This window comes from Gymnoscopelus microlampas (assembly GCF_963454915.1).
Source record: "Gymnoscopelus microlampas genome assembly, chromosome: 6".
Classification (NCBI taxonomy): Eukaryota; Metazoa; Chordata; class Actinopteri; order Myctophiformes; family Myctophidae; genus Gymnoscopelus; species Gymnoscopelus microlampas.
Window position 1 is genome coordinate 19692082 of NC_139943.1, and position 25603 is coordinate 19717684.

At 41.6% G+C, this 25603-nt stretch overlaps 2 protein-coding genes across 4 annotated transcripts in view; one reads left to right on the plus strand and one right to left on the minus strand.

Moving 5' to 3' along the window:
• Positions 1-14732, minus strand: part of nlrc5 (NLR family, CARD domain containing 5) — a 38678-nt gene extending 23946 nt beyond the window's left edge. The window contains exons 1-13 of the mRNA XM_084060756.1: positions 14672-14732; positions 12883-13220; positions 10634-10684; positions 8001-8087; positions 6878-7075; positions 5976-6130; positions 5685-5816; positions 3747-4068; positions 2582-3137; positions 1344-1503; positions 1077-1207; positions 433-655; positions 16-245 (exon numbers count right to left, since the gene is read on the minus strand). Of these exons, the coding sequence (XP_083916882.1) occupies positions 16-245; positions 433-655; positions 1077-1207; positions 1344-1503; positions 2582-3137; positions 3747-4068; positions 5685-5816; positions 5976-6130; positions 6878-7075; positions 8001-8087; positions 10634-10684; positions 12883-13204 (2567 nt within the window). The 5' untranslated portion in view covers positions 13205-13220; positions 14672-14732. The remainder of the gene's footprint in view (positions 1-15; positions 246-432; positions 656-1076; positions 1208-1343; positions 1504-2581; positions 3138-3746; positions 4069-5684; positions 5817-5975; positions 6131-6877; positions 7076-8000; positions 8088-10633; positions 10685-12882; positions 13221-14671) is intronic.
• A 2486-nt stretch (positions 14733-17218) lies between these two features.
• hsf4 (heat shock transcription factor 4) overlaps positions 17219-25603 on the plus strand; it is an 18420-nt gene continuing 10035 nt past the window's right edge. For all 3 annotated transcript variants that reach the window (XM_084060473.1, XM_084060472.1, XM_084060471.1), the window contains exons 1-4: positions 17219-17799; positions 20478-20586; positions 21053-21180; positions 23016-23140. In XM_084060473.1, coding sequence (XP_083916599.1) covers positions 17674-17799; positions 20478-20586; positions 21053-21180; positions 23016-23140 — 488 coding nt within the window. In that variant the 5' untranslated portion in view covers positions 17219-17673. The remainder of the gene's footprint in view (positions 17800-20477; positions 20587-21052; positions 21181-23015; positions 23141-25603) is intronic.

Below are 25603 nucleotides of genomic sequence, written 5' to 3' on the forward strand. Positions count from 1 at the left end.
TTTGTGTGTACTGACGTGAGGTTTTGACAGCTGGGCAGGACATCCAAGCATTCAAGCATTGAGCATGATCCAAAGTCCAAGCCAACATCCACATTCTTTGCTGATCCAACCACAAAGGCCAGCGCCTCCATATCACTTGGCGACAGCCAGATGTTCCTTAGCTCAAGGGTGGGTCTCACACTAACAACATCCTTGGCTAGCTGGCAGTCCTGCGTCTCCTGGACACAGTGGCAGAGCTCTAACACCTAGGATGGATGGATGGATGGACGGACAGACAAGGAAGGGAAGATGGATAGGGAGGGTTAATAGGTAGAGAGGATAGACAGACAGACAGACAGACAGACAGACAGACAGACAGAAAGACAAACTCTGCAAAGTCCATACAAAATCTACATATCATAGAAATACTGTGGTTTGGAGTCACGTCCCTACTTTTGGCCCGGTCAAGACGTTGCTGCCAGCTAGGGTTTTCAGCAGTTTCAGTACAAGGGCTTGTCTCTTCTCAACCCAATCTTGGCCTCCAGAACCCCTAGCTAACTGACCCAAGGCCAGGGTACACGTTGTGGAAGCCAAGCCACACATGAACAGGTGCAGAGAGTCAGTGAAGACCATCTTTGGGTCTGATTTAGTGGTCCAACGAGACTTCAGGTTGAATCTGTGAATGGAATGAGACAGGGAAGGTAAATGCTGAAGTCTTAAAGGCCATGTTGCTGTGGAACGCTATTATAAATGTTATCCCAGTGACATTTACAAGGATACTTCCTTGATTTGATTGAAGAGTTTGGGTTTTTAGGACCAAAGCCTGAGATGGCACAATTTTAATGTGTTTAAACTTTTTTCAATTTCAGTGCAAAACACATTCAGGTTTCAGGTTAACTGTTCAGGCAAACCCAAGCTAAGTTTTTGTCTGTATGCCATTTTGACAGATTTTGATTTGATTGGTTACTTGACTGTTGTGAATTATAAAGGGACTTTATGGCTAATGGCTTATGTTTCCAAGAAAGTGTAGCTTGCATGTTTTCCCATCAATTCATTTGAATCTGTTTAAAACAACCGTCTTGATTTGAACATCTTACCTCTTCTTAAGCTGAGCGTCAGTGACATCATCACTGGTCATGATTCTGAGCGCACCTAGAAACTCCTGTAGTGTCAGATGAATGAAGCTATATGCATGGCCTGGTGTCCCATTTTCACATCTCAGTTCCACCTGAGAGAGGGAGAACGTGGCAACCTTAATTCATACATCGCCACATGAGGAGTGTCGCTCAACAGAAATGACACCGATTTTTAACTGAAAAAAAGTTCCACTAATGGCCTTTACACTAATGAGATGATTACTGTACCTGGGCGAGGAGACCAGCCCTCATGGAGAACTCCAGAATATTCTGAGGAACATCTTGTTCCCTGAAGAGAAACCTGCCCTCCTCCAAACCTGTCCAGGCCAGCTGACACAGCTCAAACACCTCAGAGCGGTACCGACGTAGGTCAAAAGAAAACACTGTCCTGGATGCAGACAATGAAAGAAAGAAAGTACATTGAATAGTACATTCATCCATGAACATTGCCATCTAATGAAATATCTTAACTTCATAAAGGCACAGTCTAAGAATATCTTAACTTCATAAAGGCACAGTCTAAGAGGGAAGTGAGAGGGAAGATGTATAAGACAATAGTGAGTGAGTCAAGCCATGCTGTACAGCTTGGAAACAATGGCATTGACGAAAAGACAGGAGGTGGAGGTGGCAGAGGAGGATCAGCCCAGGTTACAAGGTTTGGGGATATAACAAGAGAGGCGAAGTTGAGATGGCTTGGACATGTGCAGAGGAGGGAGGAGGGGTACATTGGGAGAAGGATGCTGAAGATTGAGCTGCCAGCCAAGAGAAGAGGAGGAAGACGAAAGAAGAGGTTATGGATGCGGTGAGAGAGGACATACAGGTGGCTAGAGTGACTGAGGGAGAAGCAGAGAACAGAAGGAGATGGAAACAGATGCTCCACCGTAGTGACCCCTGATGGAAATTAGTCGAAAGAGGAAGAAGAAGAAGAAGAAGAAGAAGAAGAAGAAGAAAGCTCATTAAAACATACTAATTGTCAGAAATTAACTGTATCTGTAATTTGTCCAGACTAATAGTCTGGGTAAAACTCAGACTTAAAAAAGTGATGTTATTGTGCATGTTGGCTCACTGGAAATACTCTGCTAACTAAATGCAATAGAGCCTTAATTAGTATCATTGATATGTGAAGGACGTAACATTACACAGCTTTGTCAAAATGGCTGCAGTGACCCAAAAGGGTATTAACAGGCACAACTGATGTCATTAAGATTCACCTGTCCAGTCTTTTTAATAGAAACAATACAAATTAAAACGGCTAGAACATAAAATCAATCTTCAATCGTTTAATGCAGCAGTCCCTGATATAGTGGACGCATTTCAGCCAAAAGACAGAGCTCTGTCTGCTTGAGTGCTGAAGAAGGCTATAACACATCCACTATACCGTATCAGGGACAGCTGCATTAAACTATTGAGAAGATACATGTTGCACTTATGCAATTACAACACCCAGGTAAAGACCAATGCTGTACCTCTGTTCAGGTTCTGTGCTTGTAGGCCAGTCGCCTGTCATCTTCCGTCCTCTATCAGCTTTAGTTCCTGGGCCTTGGCTCAGAAACGCCCAGAGAACAGTGAGGTAGGCCTGCGTGCGACTCTCGGGCATCTGGGTTGAGGAGGATGGAGGGTCAAGGATCATCTCTGCTCCTTCTCCTCCGCCAACTGTACCATTCATCGCCACGTTTTCATTTTCTTCTCCGGACTCTGCTCTTCTTTTTCGACTGACTCCTCCAATGCCCTGCCGCCTTCGTCCTCCTTCTCCACATGGCAGTTCTCGCTCTCTACCTCCTTCGTTTTCGCCTCCTTCTCCCTCTTTTGTTTCTCTCCCCCTTTCTCCTCCTTCTCTCCCTCCACTTCTTCTTGCATCACCTTCTCTTCCTGCTGCTCCTTCTGTCCCTCGCAGCAGCAGGTGTTCCACACAGACACAGCTGATGTTGCAGAGAGCAGGGAGGGAGGACATGGCCATGAGGTGGCGACTAGAAAGAAGTAGGTCCACCGCCTGCTCCATGAGGGCTTTGTTCTTTGTGTGACCTGTCAAGATGAAGATTAACGCAGGTCCAAATGAAAATACTGTACCATCTCACGGTTTGTTTAAAGCTGGAGGCAATAGAAATAGATATACTTTTTTTTTTTTGCATTTGGATATTGCCCACTTGGTAGAGCTCTTCATGGGTCCAAAATGAGAGACCCGAACCCTGATTGACCCATTACATTTGTTACAAAATCCGATTGGCTCACAATACATCACATCGCGACGTGTTGTGAGCTTGTAGATTGTCTATTTCCGTTATTTATTTTTTGCTATTTTAAAGCAATTTCACAAAAAGGGTACACAGCCAAAGGCTATGACTATTTGGGGGTCCTTGGCAAGGAAAGGTTTGGTAGATTGAGAGCTTTGCCTTCTGGCTCATCTCTCTTTTTGTCACAACAGTGTGGTACAGTGGGACCTACAGTACTAGGCACCCTACTAATTATTCTTTAACCAGAAATTATGTTCGGACTACATTTTCCAAATAAGCAACCCACCAAGCGAATCACATTTACAGAAATTCCGCTGCAGTGCACCTGTGAAAACGGCCTCTTTAAAATAAAGTAACAGCTACAGTCATGTAAATAAAGTACATGAATGCAATCTTTCACCTCTTTTCCGGAAGTAGTTCTCGACATATTGCTTGATCTCACTTTGGCTCCATTCCAGCAGCATCCCAACATTATCTACCACGTCTTCCAAGTCCATGATGTCACGTGCACGACAGGTGACCACCAAAGTGCATCCTGGGAGAATCTTCCGACTTAACAATCCTAAAATGAATTCTGCAACAGGCATGGGGCTTTGCAGGTCCTTCAAGGCTCTGTTCTCCTGTGTGTTTCCAACAGCGATCTTACTGTGGAATTCATCATAGCCATCAAGTACCCAGCAGCTTTGTTCTGGGTTGGAGGAGAGGTACTCCATTACTGCAGCCTGTTCAAACACACATCACAGAAGTAAATAACACTGTGTGATTGACAAAGATGTTAAAATTCCAAATTATCCGTAAACAATATATTGGCAGAATTAACTATACTAGATCACATCCTTATTGCTTGAATTTTGGATAATCCCACAAGCAACGCCTGCTGAATTCTGCAGCCAAATAACTCTGGAAGTCTGCATGAAATTCTTCATGAGGCTTAAGCTGAATTCCATTCCCCAAAACTCGGTCACTCGCTCACTCTCCTCGCTTCCTCCACTCGCGCCTAAGCCCCGCCCCTGCGAGGAGCCGAGGATTATTTGAGAGGACGAGTGGTCGAGCGGTTTCCCTCAAAGGATCGGACTACACTCAGTGCGTCATTTCAAAGAGACGGCAAATTCCGCGATCACTTATGACGTCTCACACAGTTGGACCAGAGCAGCAGAGGCGTGGATGAAAATATACTATGCATAGAATAATATGCAGGACGGTATAGAATAATACAGAATATAAGAATAGACAATTCATCAATGTGGATGGATGGCCACATCGTTCTCTTTATAGTTACATTATTGTGCAAAGCCATTTATTCCTGAAATAGTGAGCGCCAGGATGAGCAAACTTACATTTATTGATTTAATCCTGACCTGTCCCTCTTATTGCTCGTACAGTCCCCAGAACCCCAGTACAAAAATGTACTCCATGAAGTGTAGATGCGTGGCAAAAAGGAAACGTCGCAGCCAAGGGGCGCGCAGAACGGTGGATGCATATTTATAGCAGAAACCGGTTCACATTTAACTATAGTCGTACTCATTCAATTCTGAACCGATTCTTAAAATGTAAAATTCTCTATTTAGCTGTGAAGGGTCTTCTTTCATGTGTATCAGTCATGATTGTTTCACCAACAAACAATATTAAATATCGGCGGGTCCTTCTTCTCCATCGCGCTGTTCGCGCACCTCCCGTTTTCTTTTCTTTTTCTTCGTCCCAGAAGTTAAAAATGTTAACATAATCTTTGTCTCAGTCATTTATAGTTGTCCGTGTACTGCATTGAGGCATGCACGAATAGAAACAGCTTTTGAGACAGAAAGTGTGCACAATATTACAATGTATAATTGTATTATGCTTTATATCATTCAACAACGCAATAAAGCCAGTGGCTTGTTGCGGTCTTTTCAGTTACTTTACACTGTGTGTGTGTGTGTGTGTGTGTGTGAGATGCGCAACGAGTGAGCGGCGGCGGCGAGGGGGGGGGGTGCGGCCGGTGTTTTCGGCACATGTGGAGGAGGAGGACCATGTATACGTCACGGGAGAAGGGGAAAAAACAAAAAAAAGTGTACACGTGATGCGGAAGTCTGCCGCGGAGGAGCTGTTGAGAGTGGTCGAGCATACACTTGATGTACACTCGCTCAATGCGGAAGTGGAGAGCCTCCTCGCCGACTCCACTCGACTCCACTCGCCTCCTCCAAGAAGCACATGAACAATTGGACCGCGACTACTTCCGGTTCGAAGTCGGAGTGACCAAGTGGGAGTGAGCGAGTGGCCGAGATTTTCGGTATTGGAATTTGGCTTTAATGAATGCAAGGGGTATGTAAAGGGAAGTCCAGACATTTGACAGCTACAGTACCTTTTCTTCATCGCCACCTACTGGAGGGAGGTAGTACTGGAACAGCAACTGGGACAGGGAGAGGGGCTGGGACAATAGGTTGAGTTGACGGAACTCCAGCAGGACAAAGAGCCAGGAAGACGGCATGGGACCCTGGAAGACAGGAGGCGAAGAAGAAGGGGTGGGGGTGGATTTGAGTAAGGTAAAGTGTAACTAAATTGTAAAATAAAGATTATGGCATTTATTTAATCTGAAAATAAAATTGTATCAAAATAACAACAGGCAAGATATCAAAGATAGCTGTGTACTCACCAGGCCCTGTGCCCACAGTTGTCCCATATAGGACATCAGCAGAGATTTCCCTGAGCCAGCTTGGCCCAGCAGAACTGTGACCTGACCAGAACTACCCTGAAGGAAGGACTCTAGTGTGATCCTGGTGTCCATTGACCCAATATATCCAACAGGATCTGAATAGTTGGGGGTGAGGAGGGGTGGGTGGTTAAGAATTATATACAGTACATAGAACTTTGACTAGATTGTGTAGAAAGGTTTTTCAAGCCAAACTGTTGAAGATTTTCATAATTTCTGCAAATGTAACTGTTTAGACGTAATATGTCTGCACATAGGTACTGCCTCTACTGCTGAATCCTTCCCTATTAATAATTTTATCTATAAGTGTGTAATGCTCCGAGATGTATTAACAAGTTCTTGTATAAATCCCCCTTCAACTAGCATCACCCTGAGGTCAAAGTGTCCACTTGTTTGTTGTTGTCTATATTAAATTAACTTTGTACATTTTTTATTATGGTATTTTATTTCACTAACTCTAGTGTCCCTATTCTGTGGCAAACAAAAATTCGGCGTTGCCACGTGTTGTCAGCTTGTAGATCATTTGCCATTTGTGTAAACGTAAAATAGGTTACTTTGTATAGAGCCCTGGGGGACTCCAGGCAACTAAGTATAGCGGTTTAAGTTGTATTAATATTGTCTGTCAGGGACTGAGGATGTAAATTAGCATTTTTTGCCAACTCCTACAGTATTTACAAAGCTTCCTAGCTGTACTTCATTGTACTGAATTAAGAGTTCACTGTTCATTATGCTGTCCCTCTCAAATACACAAAAAAAAGGTTTAAGCTTTTGCTGCTGTTTGCATGTTAAACTTATTCGTTCTATGAATACATAAGTCGATCCTGAAAAGAGAAAATCATAGCAACCTGGGCTTCTGTTCCCCCAGTCTCCTGGTCCAGGCGTTTGGTCAGGCCTCTCCCGGGTTCTGAGCTGGCTCTGGTTCCTGGGTCTGATGCCAACCCATATGTCCTCCAGCTTAACCTCCTTTATCAGTCCAACCCGATGTCTCTTCCACTTCTTCAGCAGCAAACTCCTCACTGCATCTCTGTAGTTCTCCCAGTGGTCTGGTTGTGCAATCGTAAGGTTGAAAAATATCAGTGGTCATCTGCAACAGCTCAATGGAGAGTGCAGCATTATTAGTATTTTTTTAAATAATAATTTAACAATTTGAAGAGTACTATAACTTGATAGTATTCTTTTTATGATTCTTCTAAAATATAAGCCATCAATACTTGCTTTAAATGACAACTTTAGTGTTTTTACAAGGGTTCTTTTATTAGTTTGTAATGATATTAAGTAAAAGATGAGTGTTAAAATGTATTCATTTATTGCTTTCTATTTTTTCTGCGATTTTTAACTGGGGGGCATTCGAGTAATTGGTAAAAAAGCACTTTTTTTACACAATAAGCCGACTATTTTTTGTCTCCACATCCGATTGCCGTGAAACTTTGCACGCACATCCTCACTCGGCTTAGGAAGAAATGCCACAGAATCCATGGAAAAAAAGATGTTGATTGTCAGTTCAAGAGTTATACGCCAAAATGTTAATCTGCCTGTTATAGTGCCACCGTGAGGCTGATTTGTGGTCATGGCATTTCTTCCTTGGCCTAGTGGGAATGTGCGTACGAAGTTTCACGGCAATTGGACGCTGCGTTTATGATTTGAGGCATTTTGGACAAAGCTGGCCATTCCTGCAAACTTTGGAAGACAATCTTAGCCAATCAGGATGGAATATAACAAATCTGACAGATCTGTCTTGATCACATGACTATAGAAATACTGTGTACCGATTTGCGTGATGTTTGGACAAAATCTGTAGGAGTAGAATCTGTAGTAGCGCTGGTGGCGCTATAACAGGCCGATGTGAAAAATTTGGGGCAGAGGTTCTGCCCTGGCCTCTATGCCTTTGGCCTCGCAGAGACAAAAATAGCCAGCTTATTGTGTAAAAGAATTGCATTTTTATGTGTAATGAGGTTAACTGTGCTCTACCAATTCGAGGGCGTTTGCTTGCTTGTGGCTCTGAGAAGTGTGATGATGACTTCTCTCCCATTAGACTGCTGTTATCCTCAAAACCATCTGCAGTACAGAAAATCAAAATGAAACAAGCAAATAGAGAACATGTCATCCCCCACCAGCTACAATTATAAATTGTGCAACTCCAAACTCTGGGTCTCGGTCTTGATCACAAACAGCAATCAAAGGTCTCTCTCTCTCATACAACATACAAAATGGACATGTATGAAAGGCCAATTAACTAAAAATACAATAAACACCTAGATTTAATTCATATGGACAAGGAACTTTGCACACCCACTCGTGAGCACACAGGAGGCCTACGTAGCCACAGGAAATGTGTCTTTGGTACTGCAGCTGACATGAAATAATAGGCTGCATACATACCGGTACTCAAAATGAGAACTCTGAGACTCTTATCTGTACATACAATAGAATGTCAACTTAAAAACACAGTCAGGGCAGTGCGCACACATCTGTCAGGCTAGACGGCACACATCAATACTTTGGTACACAGAGCCAAAATGTTGTGTATTTGCCCCACTTTGGCATGGTGACTGACTAGCGTTATGTTCAGACCATCCAATAATACGGACAGTGTACCTTTGACAAAAAGAACAAGCTAACAATGCATTGCATCGTGACATGTTGGCTTGTAGATCAGTATGGAACTACGTATAAAATATTCTTTAGTAGCCAAGCCATCCAGACATAGTTCCACCGACCTGTACGAAACTTCCCTTTCAACACAGAGGATTTGACTGTGCAGCTATGTATCTAAACACCATTCACAAACCGCGCCTCACATGACTGTAGTCGTAGATGATGAATGGAAGTTAACCTATTAAGATCTGAGGCCGATTCTACAAATTCCTTCTAAATCAGTAGTTCTCAAACCTTTTCGTGCCAACTAAGGAACCCCAAATTGATATGCATTTGACCGCGGACCCCCATCTGAAAATGTTTTGTGCCAGGGACCCCCAGAAGAGAAGATTTGTGTTAAAATGAACATTTTTAAACTCTTTCAAGAATTTTCAAAATGTTTTAAAAAATAGCAGATGGACAAGCTCGCAGCACGGCACAAAGTGATGTGCTGTGAGCTTGTATATCTGCTATTTTTCAATAGCCAACGCTAAAATCGACCGGTTTTAATGGGTTAACAAGATCTGTTGTTATGTTTCTCAGAAATGTCACCTTTGAGGTGATATCATCTGTTTCCCTGTTTCAACAATTACATTCACCTCTCCCTTGTTGATTAGATCTTCCTCGGCTTGACTACTGGTCACGGTGTCGTGTGACAGACGAACAAACACACTCACTAATGCTCACATGTGCTCACTCAGACAGAGGCCATTTCATAGTTCCCTTTCCACTTTCTTAGTGGGGGACAATTATTGGGGAATACCAGGATACAATATGCATAGTCAAACACAGTATTCAGTTGAATAACTTGTTATATTCAAAAAGAAACCAAAAGCACTGAAGGGGAATTCCACAAATGACTAACCTTAACCTTCCCCTTTTCACTTAGTTTAGATCCTCAACGGCAGCTATCAAGAAATGTTAGTCTTTTTTGTTTGTTTACAAAACTCATACACTTGGGGCTCTATCTTGCACGGCGCAAAATATGGACTTTGGTCTCTTAGCAACTAAGAGACCATGAGTTTAGAGACTATTACCTCACATTGCATGTTAAGTGCATAACTCAGCTTCTTTGTGTTTTGGACATTTGAACGCTAGGGTTTTGTACAAATACAAAATAGAGCATATTAATGTACAGTGTTAACAGTATTTAAATATAATGCAGGCTTTCAATAGGGCTAATCTTTGTGTTGTGCACAGACAAATGACATCCAAACAAGTTCCTGGTTTAAAGTCCTAGACTGGCAAAGGAATCTATGCAAGGTAAATGAATAACACAACTGCACAAAAACTACACTTAGATCTTGATAAATGCACTCAATGCTCCTGTGATAATACTGACCAATTGATTGAAAACATACATAATACAGTATATCAGACACTTAATTCTGTGCACGTGAGAGAAGATGCTTGATAGTCCTCCTGACCACATTGCTATATCTACGTCCTGGCCTGCTGTGTGGTACAGCTCAATGTCACACACACTGACACACACACACACACACACACACACACACACACACACACACACACACACACACACACACACACACACACACACACACACACACACACACACACACACACACACACACACACACACACACACACACACACACACACACACACACACACACAATGCAATGTTCAACAGTCATTTCATCCTGGCGCCAGGCCACACATACACACACACACACACACACACACACACACACACACACACAAACGGAACAGGTTAAAAGCGTGCAGATGGGAGTATTGCTGCAAGAATGCATTACACACACTTCTCTTCACAACAGGTTGGAAATTCATGACGACATTCATGACTTCCGTTATTACCACTCTCTTAAAACCACATTCTCTCTCTCTCTCATTGTGTCGCTCTCACATGTATGTATACTGTACACATGCACACATAGGGCCTATTATACACACATATCACATTTAAATACTGAAATTGTAATTACCTGTGTCACTGGGATAATGTGGTTCACTGACTGGAAGATTCATTGTATCTGCTAGATGGACAGATGCACAGGCAGACGGATCAACAGATAAAATACATTCTGTGATATTGGCTAAATCATATACTATTGCTATTAAATTAAAACTGAAATTGTGCCAAAGAGACATTTTTGATTCCATGTTACATGATATATGACCACATGATATAACCCTACCCTCCTTATTCTGGCGGTGAACATTTGTCGAAAATGGTTTTAGCAAAAGCTGTGCAAGGCGACGCTTTGTGAGCTTGTGCCGTTTTCGGCAAAGAGCGAGTAGACCCCTGGGGGACCCCGCCACCTGGTCAATTAAAGAGCTGGTGCCATGGTTTTGCACTTTATGTCTTCTCTGACTATTTTGAGTTTCTTCCTGGAGGCTGAAACCTTGAGGGTCAAATGCGCCAATAGAAAAACAGCGCTTTAATGACACAGCAGAAATATACCCTCCCCCTCATTATCATAACACAACAGGTGTGGGCATGAGGAGGAGGAGGGACTAGGACAGGTGGATGGTCTTGTAGGAGGAGGCGGAGGGAGTGGTTCAGGTGGGAGGTGCTAAGGTGAGAACCAGGTATACTTAATGAACTGGAGGCGTGTCCACATAAAAACATAATTTTAGTTTAGTTTTGAAAAAAATCTTCCTCCTAGTATAACCATAATACCTGATGATCATGTTTTAGGGGGAGAAAAAATAATTGAAAATGATACATGGACAGTAAATCCCACCCACTACATTTGATGATCTGATCTGAAGGCACGCCCACTTGTAGGTCAGTGCGTACACGTTATGACGAACCCCCCTGACAGATTCAAGCGGAGAGCAGAATCTGTTCTTGAGAGATTATGCTGAAGGTGCCTACAACCAGTAGCCTACTGCGCTGGGAGATACAGCCTTCAGTGTGTATGCTCCATATATATGGAACGAATGTCAAGTAAAGTTGAAGTTAGATGTCCTTGTTTCTTTTGCTAATTTTTAAAAGATTTTTAGCTGACCTTATTTTGGAAGAAGGCCTATGCACCTCTGCTTGGTGTAATATTTGGTTTTAATATATTTTTTTAACCTTTTTATTTTATTATATTTATGTGTACCTTTGTACACATAAATATATGTCATGTCTGTAAAACCATTGTTGTAAATGTTCCTTTTGTACACAGGGCGCCTGTGTTGAAAAAGAAACCCTGGTCACTTATCTGTGCTGTGTACTATACAAAAACATTTCCTTTTTTTGTAAATACAGTCCAATACAATCAAATTAAATAAAGCTAAATCTAACCAGGGGTGAGAAAGTCCCTACCAAAATAAATCTAATAAAAATAGCCTTTATTTCACATCCAGAGACACAAGTTACAATCTGCCCAGGTTAATTTTAAAACACTCACAAACTTCAATGTTTGAATTTCACATACTATACTGGCCATAAATAATACATTTTAGGAAGGAAGCCGTGGGCCATAAAAGATCTGCTATTGTGCCACGGTTGGATCCCAGGCCGGACTTTGGACATGTCTCTTTGCCGAAAATAGCCGATCTACAAGCTCATAATGTGTTGGGCCGCATTGTGAGCTTGTAGATCAGCTATTGTCGCTGAATGTTCGTCCCAAAATAGCAAAATATGAACACCAGGGTTCATGTGGTTAAGTGCTTAAAATACTTTTGTATTCAATAGAGTACCAAATTCCTGATGTGAAAACCCCCTGGAACATGGAAGTGATATTCCCATTCAAAACCCCATATACTTTTTTTTATTACATAATATAAGAACTGTGTTCCAAAAATAAAGAAAACGAGTCCAGTGATTATGTCAGAGAGGTGGCTCTGTGTCATTTATGATATTTAGTTATATTAATCATCTGTGTTTGGAGAAAATGTAAATAATTCTGCAGTGGTACCCGGAAGTAACATTGCCTGTGGTATTGGGAGGCGGCCGCATTTGTAATGGTTCATTTCTAAGCTTCAGAATTGTAGTTGATTTGTTGATTTATTTTCTTACTCTTTAGATAAATCAGTACTTTTTCACTGTCAGTTGATGCTTCAAATCCATGTGAGAAAAATCACATTTTGTATTTATTTTTGGAGCACATTTTTTATATTACGTGGTTTTAAAAATATGTATGGGATTTGGAATGGGAAAGGATTTTTGACATCAGACTTCGGTACACTACTCCTCCTGGGAAAAAGTCAAAGGTTGAGATGAAAAAAATGTCACACTCACTGTGCTGTCCTGCAATTGACATGAGTCTGGACTCCAGGTGCATGGGCATGTTCTCACACAACATGCACACACTCTGCAGAAAGTTTCGGCAAACCGCAGCACTCGCAGTCTTGAAGTAGTCCAACATCACTCTTAGTTGGTTATGCTGAGCTGGCGGTTGTACCAGTTCAGCCGGCCACCGAGCATCACTGGGCATCATGCCATACAACTTTGCCATGACCACAGGTGACTGGCCAGAAAGGATCTGGAGGAGTTCAGTGGATTCCTGAGCCAAGACAAAGTGAACATCTTCCTCCATTTCAGGGTCGACCTCCTCTTCCATCTTCAGTCTCCATCAGCTGGGCAAGAGATGAACACACACGCAATGTACATAAGTGTATGCACAAGCTCTCTCACACACACTCACACACACACACACACACACACACACACACACACACACACACACACACACACACACACACACACACAATTCGGGCGTTCAAGCTAACGGACTGTAAGATGTGAAGATTTCTAATATTGAATACCTGTCATCAATTTCACATTATGCCATATACTCCAAGTTGAAATGCGTTAGTGAATTAATATATTAACTACAAAGGGGTGCTCCTCTGAGCATATACATCTCTGCCAGGCTGGGTTGCCTAACCCGGGCTTTATAAATCGTGCTGCAGCATCAGGATCTGAGTAAGCTGCAGGGGGAAATAGCATTTATTTCAACATAAGGATAGATGGATCTCTGTATAAGTTTTGTAAATCAGATTCATATAATAGGAGACCCGGCCGTAGGGGTAATAACTTTTCAGTTCAAAGTTTTAACCTTTAATTAAGCAAAACTAGGGCAGAGGACAAAATGTTTTCTTTTTACTTTTCTTTACCAATCAAACTCTAGCCCTGGCTAATAGGCTATGCATGTTAGATATAGGGACATTTTACCCATCGAACAATTGATGGCATCTCTCAGCACTATTAGACAGACAGCCGAGGTCTAATGTGCAGTGGTGTAAAGTAACTAAATACATTTGTACTTAAGTACAATTTTGAGGTATTTTTTACTTTACTTGAGTATTTCCAATTTTCAGTACTTTTACTTCTACTTCACTATCTCAGAGGCAAATATACTTTTACTCCACTACAATTATTTGAAAACTTTACTACTTTGTAGATTTAGATTATTTTACAAAACATACATTAACCACTTAAGCCCTATATACATTTCGGCCATTTGAAAATAGCCGATCTAAGCACACAATGCATTGCATCTCGATGCATTATAGATCTGTTATTTTCAAAAGATTTTTACACAATTTAAACATTTGAAAACTTGTGAAATGCGACATTCTGCATAATGAATAAGTTGTACTTTTGGTACTTTAAGTACATTTTGATACCAATACGTTTGTACTTTTACTCAAGTACATTTTGAAATCCGGACTTTTACGTAACAAGAGTATTTCTACATTGCAGTATTTATACTTTTACTTATGTAAAACATGTGAGTATTTTTTCCACCACTAGCCCTAGCTCTGGTCCATAGCGTTAGAAGGAGTAAGGAGAACTCCGGCTTCTAACGCTATGGACCAGAGCTATAGGATAGGCCAAGCGCATTACATGACAAACAGGTTCATTCGAGGTAACCGCCAGATCATAAGTTCATTGTGCGCGCACGTTGCAGTGCGCACTGTGTATTCTGATCATCACCGGTACAGTATGTAGGCTACAGCTTATTGTTGTAGCATAATATTCCGATCGGTTATAGCAGTACATTTAGATAACAAACAGCACTTACCAAACTTAGTTGATGGCATGGTATGGTTAGGTATGGTAGCCTATTTTGCCAGACAAGATGGGTATAGCTATTTACCAAAAACGAAACTGAGAGGTTTTTCTTTTACTTTCGTTTTACCAGTCCATTTGGCAGTAGACAATAACAACGGCCGTGTTATGGTAATATTAAACATGCCTACATCACCTCTTCATCTACATAGAGGTAGAAATAAATACATCAATAACCTATCAGGGAAATAAACTGTCCCGAATATGCGCACCACATCGATTTATTTTGGGATCAGTTGGTTGGTTGATCAGCTTGTAAACATTTTAAAATTACTAGGGTAAAACATTTTTGCAATAGTCACACACACACACACACACACACACACACACACACACACTCTGTCTGTCTGTCTGTCTGTGTCTCTCTCTCTCTCTCTCTCTCTCTCTCTCTCTCTCTCTCTCTGTGTGTGTGACTGTCTCGCGTGCACACACACACACAGGCACACGCACTCGCAGCTGCACTGTAGAGGGCTTTGACATAATGTCAGCGTGCCTTTTTGGCCAGACTCCAGACTCCAGAGCGAAATGCTAAACGTGTGAAATGTCACCCGCTTCAGAAAACAGCGCATGCTTGTCGTGCGCCCGTGGAGCAGACCTGTGTGTGTGTAACCGTTAACAGTGTTGCTGCTTTGGCCTTCCATAAATTACACCAAAAATTACATCAAATAGCTGCAGCTATGTTAACATCGCTGTGTATTATAACGCCAGCCTGTTATGGTTTACCCTAATTGCAGGAGAAACGTGTTACCCTTCAGGAAAATTAGAGTTGGGGGCAAGGTTAGTAACAATCTCATTGTCTGAAGGCGTAGTCTTCCTCCTGAACATACACTGTACCAACTCCATGAAAATTAACTATGGCCTAGGCCTAAATGTTATCCTGCCCCTTTTAAATAAAAGGAAGACTAATACTGCCGCCAGCTGGACTGGTTTGCATATGTCATTACATCCTCCTTCGTTCATGGTTTGAGGCTGATGGAGCTGATAAGGGTCGTAAATCCTGCTCTATGTTAATTAAAATTATTTGTAGTTAAACAGCTGAACATGACTCTCAGTGCTGTGTTGCCTCACCAGGCGTGTGTAGGCTCTGTGGGGTGGAGCTGGTAAATGATGGCATTATCCACATCAATGTTTGTCTGGTATGCCACCTGCAGGGGGTTCAAGGAGTCACTTACCAGGGACTTCAGGTGGGTGCTGCAGGACCCAGCCTCTCGAGGATCTTCACAATGTATGACGTCAGAACCACTGGCTTGAAGTCATTGAGAGCATCACCTTCTTCAGCCTCAAGGAGATGTTGAAGAGGTGCTAGAACACTATTGCCAACTGGGTTGGGTATAGGGCTGTCTCCAGGTCTAGGAGACATACACGTTTCTGCTTCCTGGGGTAGGTGTTCTTTCTTTACTTTTCAGAAATCCATTTGAGACAATTGTCATATAGCCTACACAATGTTGTGATAGGTGCCATTGTCAATCAATTTATATTTTTATTTATGTTTTTGTGGGATGGTTTAAAAGTGATTCCATATACCTCGCCATAGGTAGCAGGTTTGTTGCAGAAGGAGGATGCATAACACAGTTCAGCTTCAGCCACTCAATCCAAAAACATGGGGCTGGTTCAGCCCTACCAAAAGCAATCTTCCCTTTTCCCTTTTCAGGGAAAGGTAATAGCCGATCTACAAGCTCACAATGCACAATACGTCGCATCGCGACCCCTTGTGAGCTTGTAGAAAGGCTATTTTCAAGAAATGATAGATTTTTTTGTGACTCTACGGTTGAAGTTGTTAATGGCTTGTTCTCTGCTGCACCAGAGAGGAAATTACCCACAGCCCATTGCCACAAGGTTATTTCCTTTTCGGATAACACCTCAAACCTGCATGATTATATCTGAATAGGTCATTTCCAAGAAAATGTTCTGCTGTACTGCCCTGTACAAAGTCAGTCGAACTCTGTTTATGCAGCACAAAATCGGTGGCAGTGACTAGGGATGTATATAGGGGGCACTGGTGACCTGCAAGCAGCAGCATTCAGTGAGCAGAGGAGGGAAAAAAAGAAAAAGATTAAAGCCCCCCGTGGGAACAGAAGGGGCCTGACTGAAAGAACTGCTCATAAATATTTCCCTTTATGTTGTTACTTGGTTTACTGAAAAGAAAAAAAAATGCAAGCACAACAAATATAAAAGAAAAATAATTATAGGTAATAGTTTGATCAGTTAGTGGTTGCTCAGTAGTTCAATATCCAACTGGGGCTGAACTTGGTGTTTTATAATAATCATCTGAATACAATCTTTTTCTACTCTCTGTGTGTGCTATTAGTTGTCTTGGTTGGACAGTAGGCAATTTTCTCAGCTTTTGTGTGGCCGCTGTATTGTTTGAATGGGCTGTCCCTTTGTTGTTAGTGGGGGCCAGGGGGTGGGCCTGAATGGAACGCGTGCGCGTGTGTGTGTGTGTGTGTGTGTGTGTGTGTGTGTGTGTGTGTGTGTGTGTGTGTGTGTGTGTGTGTGTGTGTGTGTGTGTGTGTGTGTGTGATGATACTGTAGTTTGTGCTGACGCTTGCCTACTGTGATGACAGCCAGTTGGGTGAGCAGTATGTGTGTGTGTCAGAGGGCATGGAGACAGAAATTAGTTACATAGAGTAGTAAGGAAGCGAGGAGGGAGGAGGAACGAAGAACGAAGAGAGGAGAATCCAAAAGAGTGTCAACTGCAAGGAAAAGTAATAAGAAAACATAAAGACGTGGGAGTAAATTGTGTTAAAATTAAGAAACGAGAAAGCAGTGCAGAGAGCAATTCTAACAGAAGAGGACAAACAGAAATACTTATTAACAATGGAATGTCTCAAAATGGTCTAGCCTGGGATTGTACATACGCAAATACAAACATTAACACACAAACACACGCACACAATCCACCTCACACACACGTTTGGTTTCCTGTTGCGGCCTTGGGGGTCGAACCGTGGCATCATGCAAGAGTCTCCAGGTGCGATGGGCGTAGATGGCGGCTATGCCAGCAATGTGCCAGCATTTCTCACCAAGCTGTGGACCTTGGTGGAGGATCCAGATACCAACCACCTCATCTGCTGGAGTGCCGTGAGTTTATTTTTTTTCTTCTTGCCTCAATGCCTGACAGTACACTGTAATTCAAGGAGAAATCTCTGTTAATCTGCTTAGAATTAATTAACCATATGGGTTAACCCTCAACACGGTCTAGAATTGTGTTGCCAGGTTAAACATTAAGCTTCAGGGACAATTTACACTCGGTTATTTTGAATAATACCAGAAAGTGATGTGTATCTGTTGAATTGAATTACTAGTCAGTCACATCCCGCAATGGTCATCTGCCTACACAGTAACATCTTCAGTGTTCTTTTAACTAGTGTTGAGAGTGTATAAATTGGAAATTTGTACACTCTATGTGTTAGCTTTTACTGTGTAGACTAGAGGCTGAAAACACTGTTCACTAAAATGCATTCCTCAGTCTAAAAGCTATCTTTATGTCATCTAAAAAGTTTTGCCTGCCACATTGCTTCGAATGAGGTGTAGTAAACTAACTTTAAGATGACACCTAGCACGGCTAGGTGTCTGGCATAATCAACATAGTCATAGGATTGTCTAAGAATGCCATTTTAGGGCTAGACCTGAGGCAAACATCTGATTTTGAAACGTATAAAACAGAGATATTCAAAGGAAAGGACAAAAACGTTATAAGTAAAAGTATATGTGATTTTTTTGCTTATTGCTTATTAGCTATAAGATCACTCCATTCTGTATGAACATCAATATGGCTGGTAAGGTTATGCTGCAGACATCGCTGTTCAACTTGTTGATAAATTGCATATCTATTCTGCTCTAAGCAATAAAAGAATACTGCAGCTGTAGGCATTTCAAAAGGTTTTGGTTTATTTCAAGGTTCTTCTATTGACCTATACGATTTATCTCACCAGTCACCACTAGACAAAACAGGCTAGCTGAGCATTTAACTGTTGATTTGAGTGTATTAAATGATGTATTGTTAAAGCAAGCATAAGTTTAATCGATATAACTGCACATAATTGAGAACTAAATGTCCTTATAACTGTATTGCTCACTTGAATGTATACTTGGCATGCCAAATATGAAAATGATACTGAACATACTTTTGAACAGCATTAATGTGAACATAATTTGTAGTGAAAATGTAATTAATTAATGTTGCCTTGAACTTGGAGGGGTAGCAGATTGACATTATAGTAATTAAACGTCATTTTCTGTGCTTTCATGGCACATGACATTTCACATTTTCTCGCAGATTATGATGATGAATGTGTTGTCACATCCTTGTTTTCATCATCTCATTCATTTCCATGCAAAGTAGTCCTACAGATGATCTCAAATAAACTCCTTTAATAGCAGATTATTGTCAAGTATGAGCTTTAAATACCGTATTAGTTTGCCACTGCTAGAGAAACACTCAACATGAAGGAAAATCAACAACATAAGGTGAATGCAAGGTAAGGCAAGGCAAGTTTATTTGTATAGCACAAGGCAATTCAATGTGCTTTACATAAAACATTTAAGGTTGGGTAAGTGGTATGTTTTGGTTAAAACAATGTTTTTTTGTTAAAAAGTTAAAGCTCTATATTCTGATTGTAATCATTGCTATAGAGTGTTTGTTTAGTAACAGGGGTCTCCCCATCTCTCCAGCTCTTTAATAAACAGAAAATACATCTTCAGGTGGGTGGCCAATTTTCAGCCAATTAGGAGAGAGTACCCATTTATCAGCTTTAATGTTATAGTGTTGTTCCAGTTCCAATTTTGTCTGCTAATGTCTTTGTGTAATCACTTCTCTCCTGATTGGATCAAATTGGTATCCTGACCGGAAATTTGTTTTCTGTTTAATAAAGAGCTGGAGAGACATCTGAGACTCCTGTTACTATCAGAAGATAGAGCTTGTTGACACTTATCGTAACGAAAAAATATCACTTACCCTACCTTTAAGCAACGGAAACGCACAATAACAGGAAATTAGAATACTTTTTTCTTCTTTTTTAAATCTCTTTTGCAAGGGAATTCATTCTGGACAAAACAACAGCACACAAAGTTTCACCGAAAAATAACACAAACGGCAAAATAACATGCAGATAAAGTATGTCGGCATAGCTCGTCTTAAAGCTTAACCTTTTTTTCCTTTTTTTGTAATCATTTTTTTAAGGAAAACATGGTGAGGCAGGTGAGATCACCAATGCACATAAGAGGCCATATACAGGGGAAAAGCTTAACCTTTTGAATAAAACTTTTTATCAATCTATATGGTAGAATATGTTAATACAATATAACTAACACAACTGTGGTGGTTGTAGATGGTCTACTTGCTCTTCTATTGAGACATTTAGAATTCGTGGACAGGTGGCAGTACCACTGGTTGACAAGTGGTATTGCATGAAGCTCAAAACGATATATCCTCCGCCCAAATGGGCTGTCTGTTCCGCAGTAGGAATGTTGGTGCTCACTCAGGGGGGGCATGAAAGTTACAGCTTGCAGCTTTAAACGGATTCATACTTACTTGCATGCCAGTGTTGTGCACCAAAAATAGGAGATCCACAAGCTCACTCATCCCATCACAACATGTTGTGATGGGATGCACTGTGACCTTGTAGATAAGATTAACACTTTAAACATTGAAGTTGCATGTAAGAATATTGTGTCCTCTCTTCAAGGTAGGCTACTGCTAGGTGTATTTCCAATTACAATGAAGGTTTCTATTTCTGTTGTTGTTGTTTTTTCTTCAGACTGGGACTAGTTTCCATGTTTTTGACCAAGGACGCTTCGCCAAGGAAGTTCTACCCAAATACTTCAAACACAATAATATGGCTAGCTTTGTCCGACAGCTCAACATGTGTGAGTAGATCTCCTCTCCTCTCCTCTCCTCTCCTCTCCTCTCCTCTCCTCTCCTCTCCTCTCCTCTCCTCTCCTCTCCTCTCCCTTAAGATTTCACACCCCTCAAATAGCAGTGTTAAACGTCAGACTAGTTTACTGCGTGTCGTAAATAGCCTGTGTTTTACATGAAGAACCGTGGAAAAAGCCAGCTGCTCTTGAGTATGCAAAAGCAAATGACAAAAATAAATTGATGCAAGGCTTGAATCAGTATTCATGGATGCAAATTTATGTGATATAAAACTCTTATTCGGCTATAACGAATGCGCTATTAAAGTAAGTCTTAATTTTTTACTGGGTGTCATTAGCTATCAGATTGTTTGACTTAAAGTAGGGTATGTGTGCACGTCCTAAAGGATAGTAATACAAGCATGCCTGCGTGTTTGTGTGTGTGTGTGTGTGTGTGCGCGCGTGTGTGTGTATGTGTCAGATGGTTTCCGTAAGGTGGTGAACATTGAACAGAGTGGTCTGGTGAAGCCAGAGAGAGACGACACTGAGTTCCAACACCTTTACTTCTTACAAGGACATGAACACCTCCTGGAGCACATCAAAAGAAAGGTATGGACAGACACACTCACACACGCGCACGCACACACATTACTTCACTAGTGAGGACATCAACGCTTTAGGACGGCATTGAAAATAGCAGAAAATATTAGAAATTAGCTGAAGAATCCAAAACACTGAATATAATTGTGTAGTTTGTTTTGTCAAAGATATGTTGTTGTTGCATTTTAATTGGTTTGAAAAGTCTTGCCAAAAATAATCCCTGGAGAAAAGAGTGATTTACGAGCAAAATTAAAATGCCCATGGCTTTTTAACCGTGCAATGATGTTTAGCCAACCGTGACTCAATTATTCTGATAAATATGCTAATGTTATAATAACTTTAAACAAAATATAAACAAACACATTTGTTACAGGCAACATGGTCTATGTACTGTACAATATGTGGCCAAAGTTGTGAATATACAAGTAAATGTATTGACCTTCGACCTGGCATCCCTATTTTGGGCATGTCATGTTGTCCTAAACAAAAAAAATCCAAAATTGCACATATTTCAAGCTCATAAAGCATCACAATGCGATGTGTTATGAGCTAGTAGATCGGCTATTTTGGTGAATATATATATACATATAGAATACAGGGCTTAAGTGGTTAAGATTTGGTGTGAAGGAAAGGCCACAATGACCAGATGGTGTGTCTGTCTGTCTGTGCATGTGCGAATGGGTGTAGGCCAGGGGTCTTCAACCTTTTCAGGCCAGGGACCCCCAAACTGATGGGGTGATGGAGCAGGGACCCCCCTACCTTGTAGGGGGGTGTTTAATTGTTGTTTAAACAATTAAACATGAACAAATGGTTGCCTGGAGCCTGCTCCTACCCACAGGTTGTCCCAGTAGGTGTGCAAAAGACCTTTTCTTTCTCTACAAAATATGTATAAACATACCATGTTATTGTGCATTCAATACTAAGCTATTAAAAAATGCCATGTTATGTTTAAAGACATATTGACATTTTTGGGAAAAAAATTAACAAAAAGTTTTTAAAACGTTTTTTTTTTTTTTTTTTTAATCAAACAACAATTTCGCGGACCCCCTGCAGTACCTCCGCGGAGCCCCTAGAGGTCGCGGACCCCCTGTTGAAGACCTCTGGTGTAGGCCATGTGTCAACATACTCTCACTCTTACGTACTATAGTGACGGCTTGAGGCAACATCTGATCTGACCATCCGTCAACATTAGTTGTGACGGGACAGTGACGGGAGCCCCGTCATTTCATTTTACAACAATCCTGGTATGTTATCCCGTCCACAATGGAATGCGGAAGTGCCGTTCTCAAACCTTAGCCAACAACTTAAGAGATTGATGACTCTGCTAAAAAACAACTTAAAACAAAGCAGGTGTGCCACTGCCGTCTGAAATGACCTTGAGCCACGAAGTCCGATTCAGCCGACTCGAGTTGCGTACCAATAGGGACAGAATCGTAAATTATCTCGTCCTCATCAACATGCAACGTTGCAGGCTTCCCCTCAAGTCAAACGTAGACCGATGGTCAAATCCAACCCAATTAAGTCTTCACCTGTTTGACAGCACAGGTGTGAGAATACTTTGTGTAAGCCTAATTGTGTCCACTACCGTCTCCATATGACAATTTATGTGTCCTTGTTTGCTCACTGCATGCTCATGCCCTTGTGTTTTCAACTTGCTTCACTCCATTTAAAACTGTGTTGTGTGTAAATATCTAACAAGTTAGTAGTGTATGAAACACAGCCCTACGGTAAGCTGCTCAGAGTGGGAACAGAATCAGTAGCACCACTACGGCACACCAAAAAATACTACCTGCATGTATTATATGTTTATCACAAAACCATTTCCTCTGTGTTTGTGTATCCAGGTGTCCATAGTGAAAAGTGAGGAGAGTAAAGTGCGTCAGGAGGACCTGAGTAAACTTCTGTATGAAGTTCAGCTCCTCAGAACACAACAGGACAACATGGAGTGTCAGATGCAGGACATGAAACAGTGAGTCACTTTAGGCCGGGAGTTACAGATTATGTTTTCACCCATGTCAGTGTGTTTGTGTGTGAGTATGTGAGGGATTCCAGAGCTAATCGTATAAACCGCTGGACCGATCTGCGTCAAAGGTTTTGTGTATTCTGCCAGTAGGCCAAGGAAGACACTCAATCCCAAGTCATATGTTTCTCTATGTTTTGGCCTATAACTCTTGAACCATAGTTTGTACAATCCAAGTTACAAGGGGGATTACTTTCTGGATTCCTAGGATCAATACTCAATTCTCCATATACAGTAGGCGCCGGCCATTTTCACCTAACAAGATTTTACGCCACTTTGCATTTTCTTGAAAACACACTTTTTACTCCTACAGATTTTCTCCAAAACTCACACTAATCACTACACATTATCTCTGGAGTCATGTGATAAACATTTCCCCCTTTCAACATTTATTTTCCTATTGCATACCGATTGGCTACAATTTGCTTCCAAAGGTAGAGGCCTATTTTACAAATAAATGCAAAAAATCATGAATGCAGATCCACCCCAAATTCTAATCACACATTGAGGGAGTCCCACGCAGTACCCAAATCTATTTCACTTAAACCCATAGGGATCTCAAACGCTGTAAATATCACTGTTGCAGAAACATGCATTTTTCACCAAATGATCTACATAGGAGACATATGACAATGAGCCTCGAACAGGTATTGAATATTCCAAATTGGAAATGCATGTTGAGGGGCCTCTATAGAGCGCACCTCCAAAAGTGCTTTCACTATAGGGCACCTTAAACCGCACTGGGTAGTGGGTAGGCCACCCAACCAGGCAGACATGCACTCACTCTGTGTAGCACCCATTTCTAGTTTAAATCTGTGTTAATTTCACTCAGACTTACTGTAAATTGACACAAAATACTTTTTTCAACTTTATTTTGCACAAACATAAAGGGTAAAAATTGATGATCCCCCCCAGGCATTCATCATTGTCTGAGCTTATCCAAATGAGGACAGGCAAATCAGCTCGACCCGCTTGGCTATGATGCTGCCTGTGTGAGGTTGAATAATACCATTGTCAGTTGATCATTTGTTTAGCACATACCCATGGCCTTATTTATTCAAAAGGATGAACAAATAGGACTCGATCAACACTACAACACACATAGAATAGAATATAGATGACTTCCTCAATGAACAAAATGTTAAAGTCCTGGTGCAATTCCCTGACAGTGTGGGGAGTGAGTTGGCTTAGAACCAGAAGGTGTGTTGCTGGTGTGCCTCACCTTCGTTGGTATACGCTACAGCCATTCTGTGAACTGCTGAAGGTCGCTGTTTTCTTCTCTGCGTTTTGGTTCCTTTGCACCCAGATAAAGGCCACTGTCCCACTCAGTTGTGAATTCTAGCAACAGCAGCCTATAGTTTTTCCATGTTTGACATGATAAATTGCTTAAGCAGGGAGATCGGAACAGTGCCAGTTCAGCATGGGTAATTTAGCTGCACAGATAGGTCAGCTGCCATATAACCCCAAGGAAAGTTTATCACCCACGCATTATTTTTATCTCTCCCCTCACCCATGGTAAATAAAGGCTGGGCATGTGATAAATTAGCCAGAAACCGAAGAAGATGCTAACAAGAAACCGTGGCTCAGCAGATCAATTCGTGTTGCTCTGTAAGTGTGCATTGCTTATGTCTGGAAATATAAGGGAATATAAAGCGGAGAGCAAAATGCTAGTCGAGTAAGGACAAAGTGGAAACTCAATTCCAACAGAATGACTCACGATGCATGTGGCAAAGATTAAGAGAAATCATGGATTAGACGATATGAGCTCCTTCTGTGTACGTTTCGTGACAATGCTAGCCTGGCAGTCAGAGCATGTATGTGAGGAAAGTGTTGAAACAGGAAAGCAGCCGCCCAGATGGTATCTCTGGGAGAGTTGTCAAGACCTGTGCTGATCTCCTACTGTAGCTCCAGTGTTCACCACCACCATATATATATATATATATATATATATATATATATATATATATATATTTTTTTTTTTTTTTTTTTTTTTTTTTTCCCCTGCCTTTATTGGATCGTACAATGAGGGGTGACAGGAAACGGGTAGAGAGAGACAGGGAGGGACCCGCGACTCACTGTCAGGCTGCATTAGAGCTATATGTGGTATGCGCCTTAACCACTAGGCCATCGGCGCCCCTTCACCACTATATTCAACCCCTCATACCCAAGGATGACTATCCAGCCGGCCTGAATGACAACCACCCGGTAGCACTGGCTGGCTGTTAAACTGGCTAACCTGGGACTGGAACTCCTCTGTGTGTGTGCCTGGGTCCTGGTTTTCTTGACTGCAAGACCCCAATCTGCCAAGGTAGCAGTCAAATCTCAACCACCCTCACCCTCAACACCGGACCGGAGCCCAGGGCTGTGTGCCAAGTCTCTTCTGTATTCACTGTACACATAATGACTGTGCGG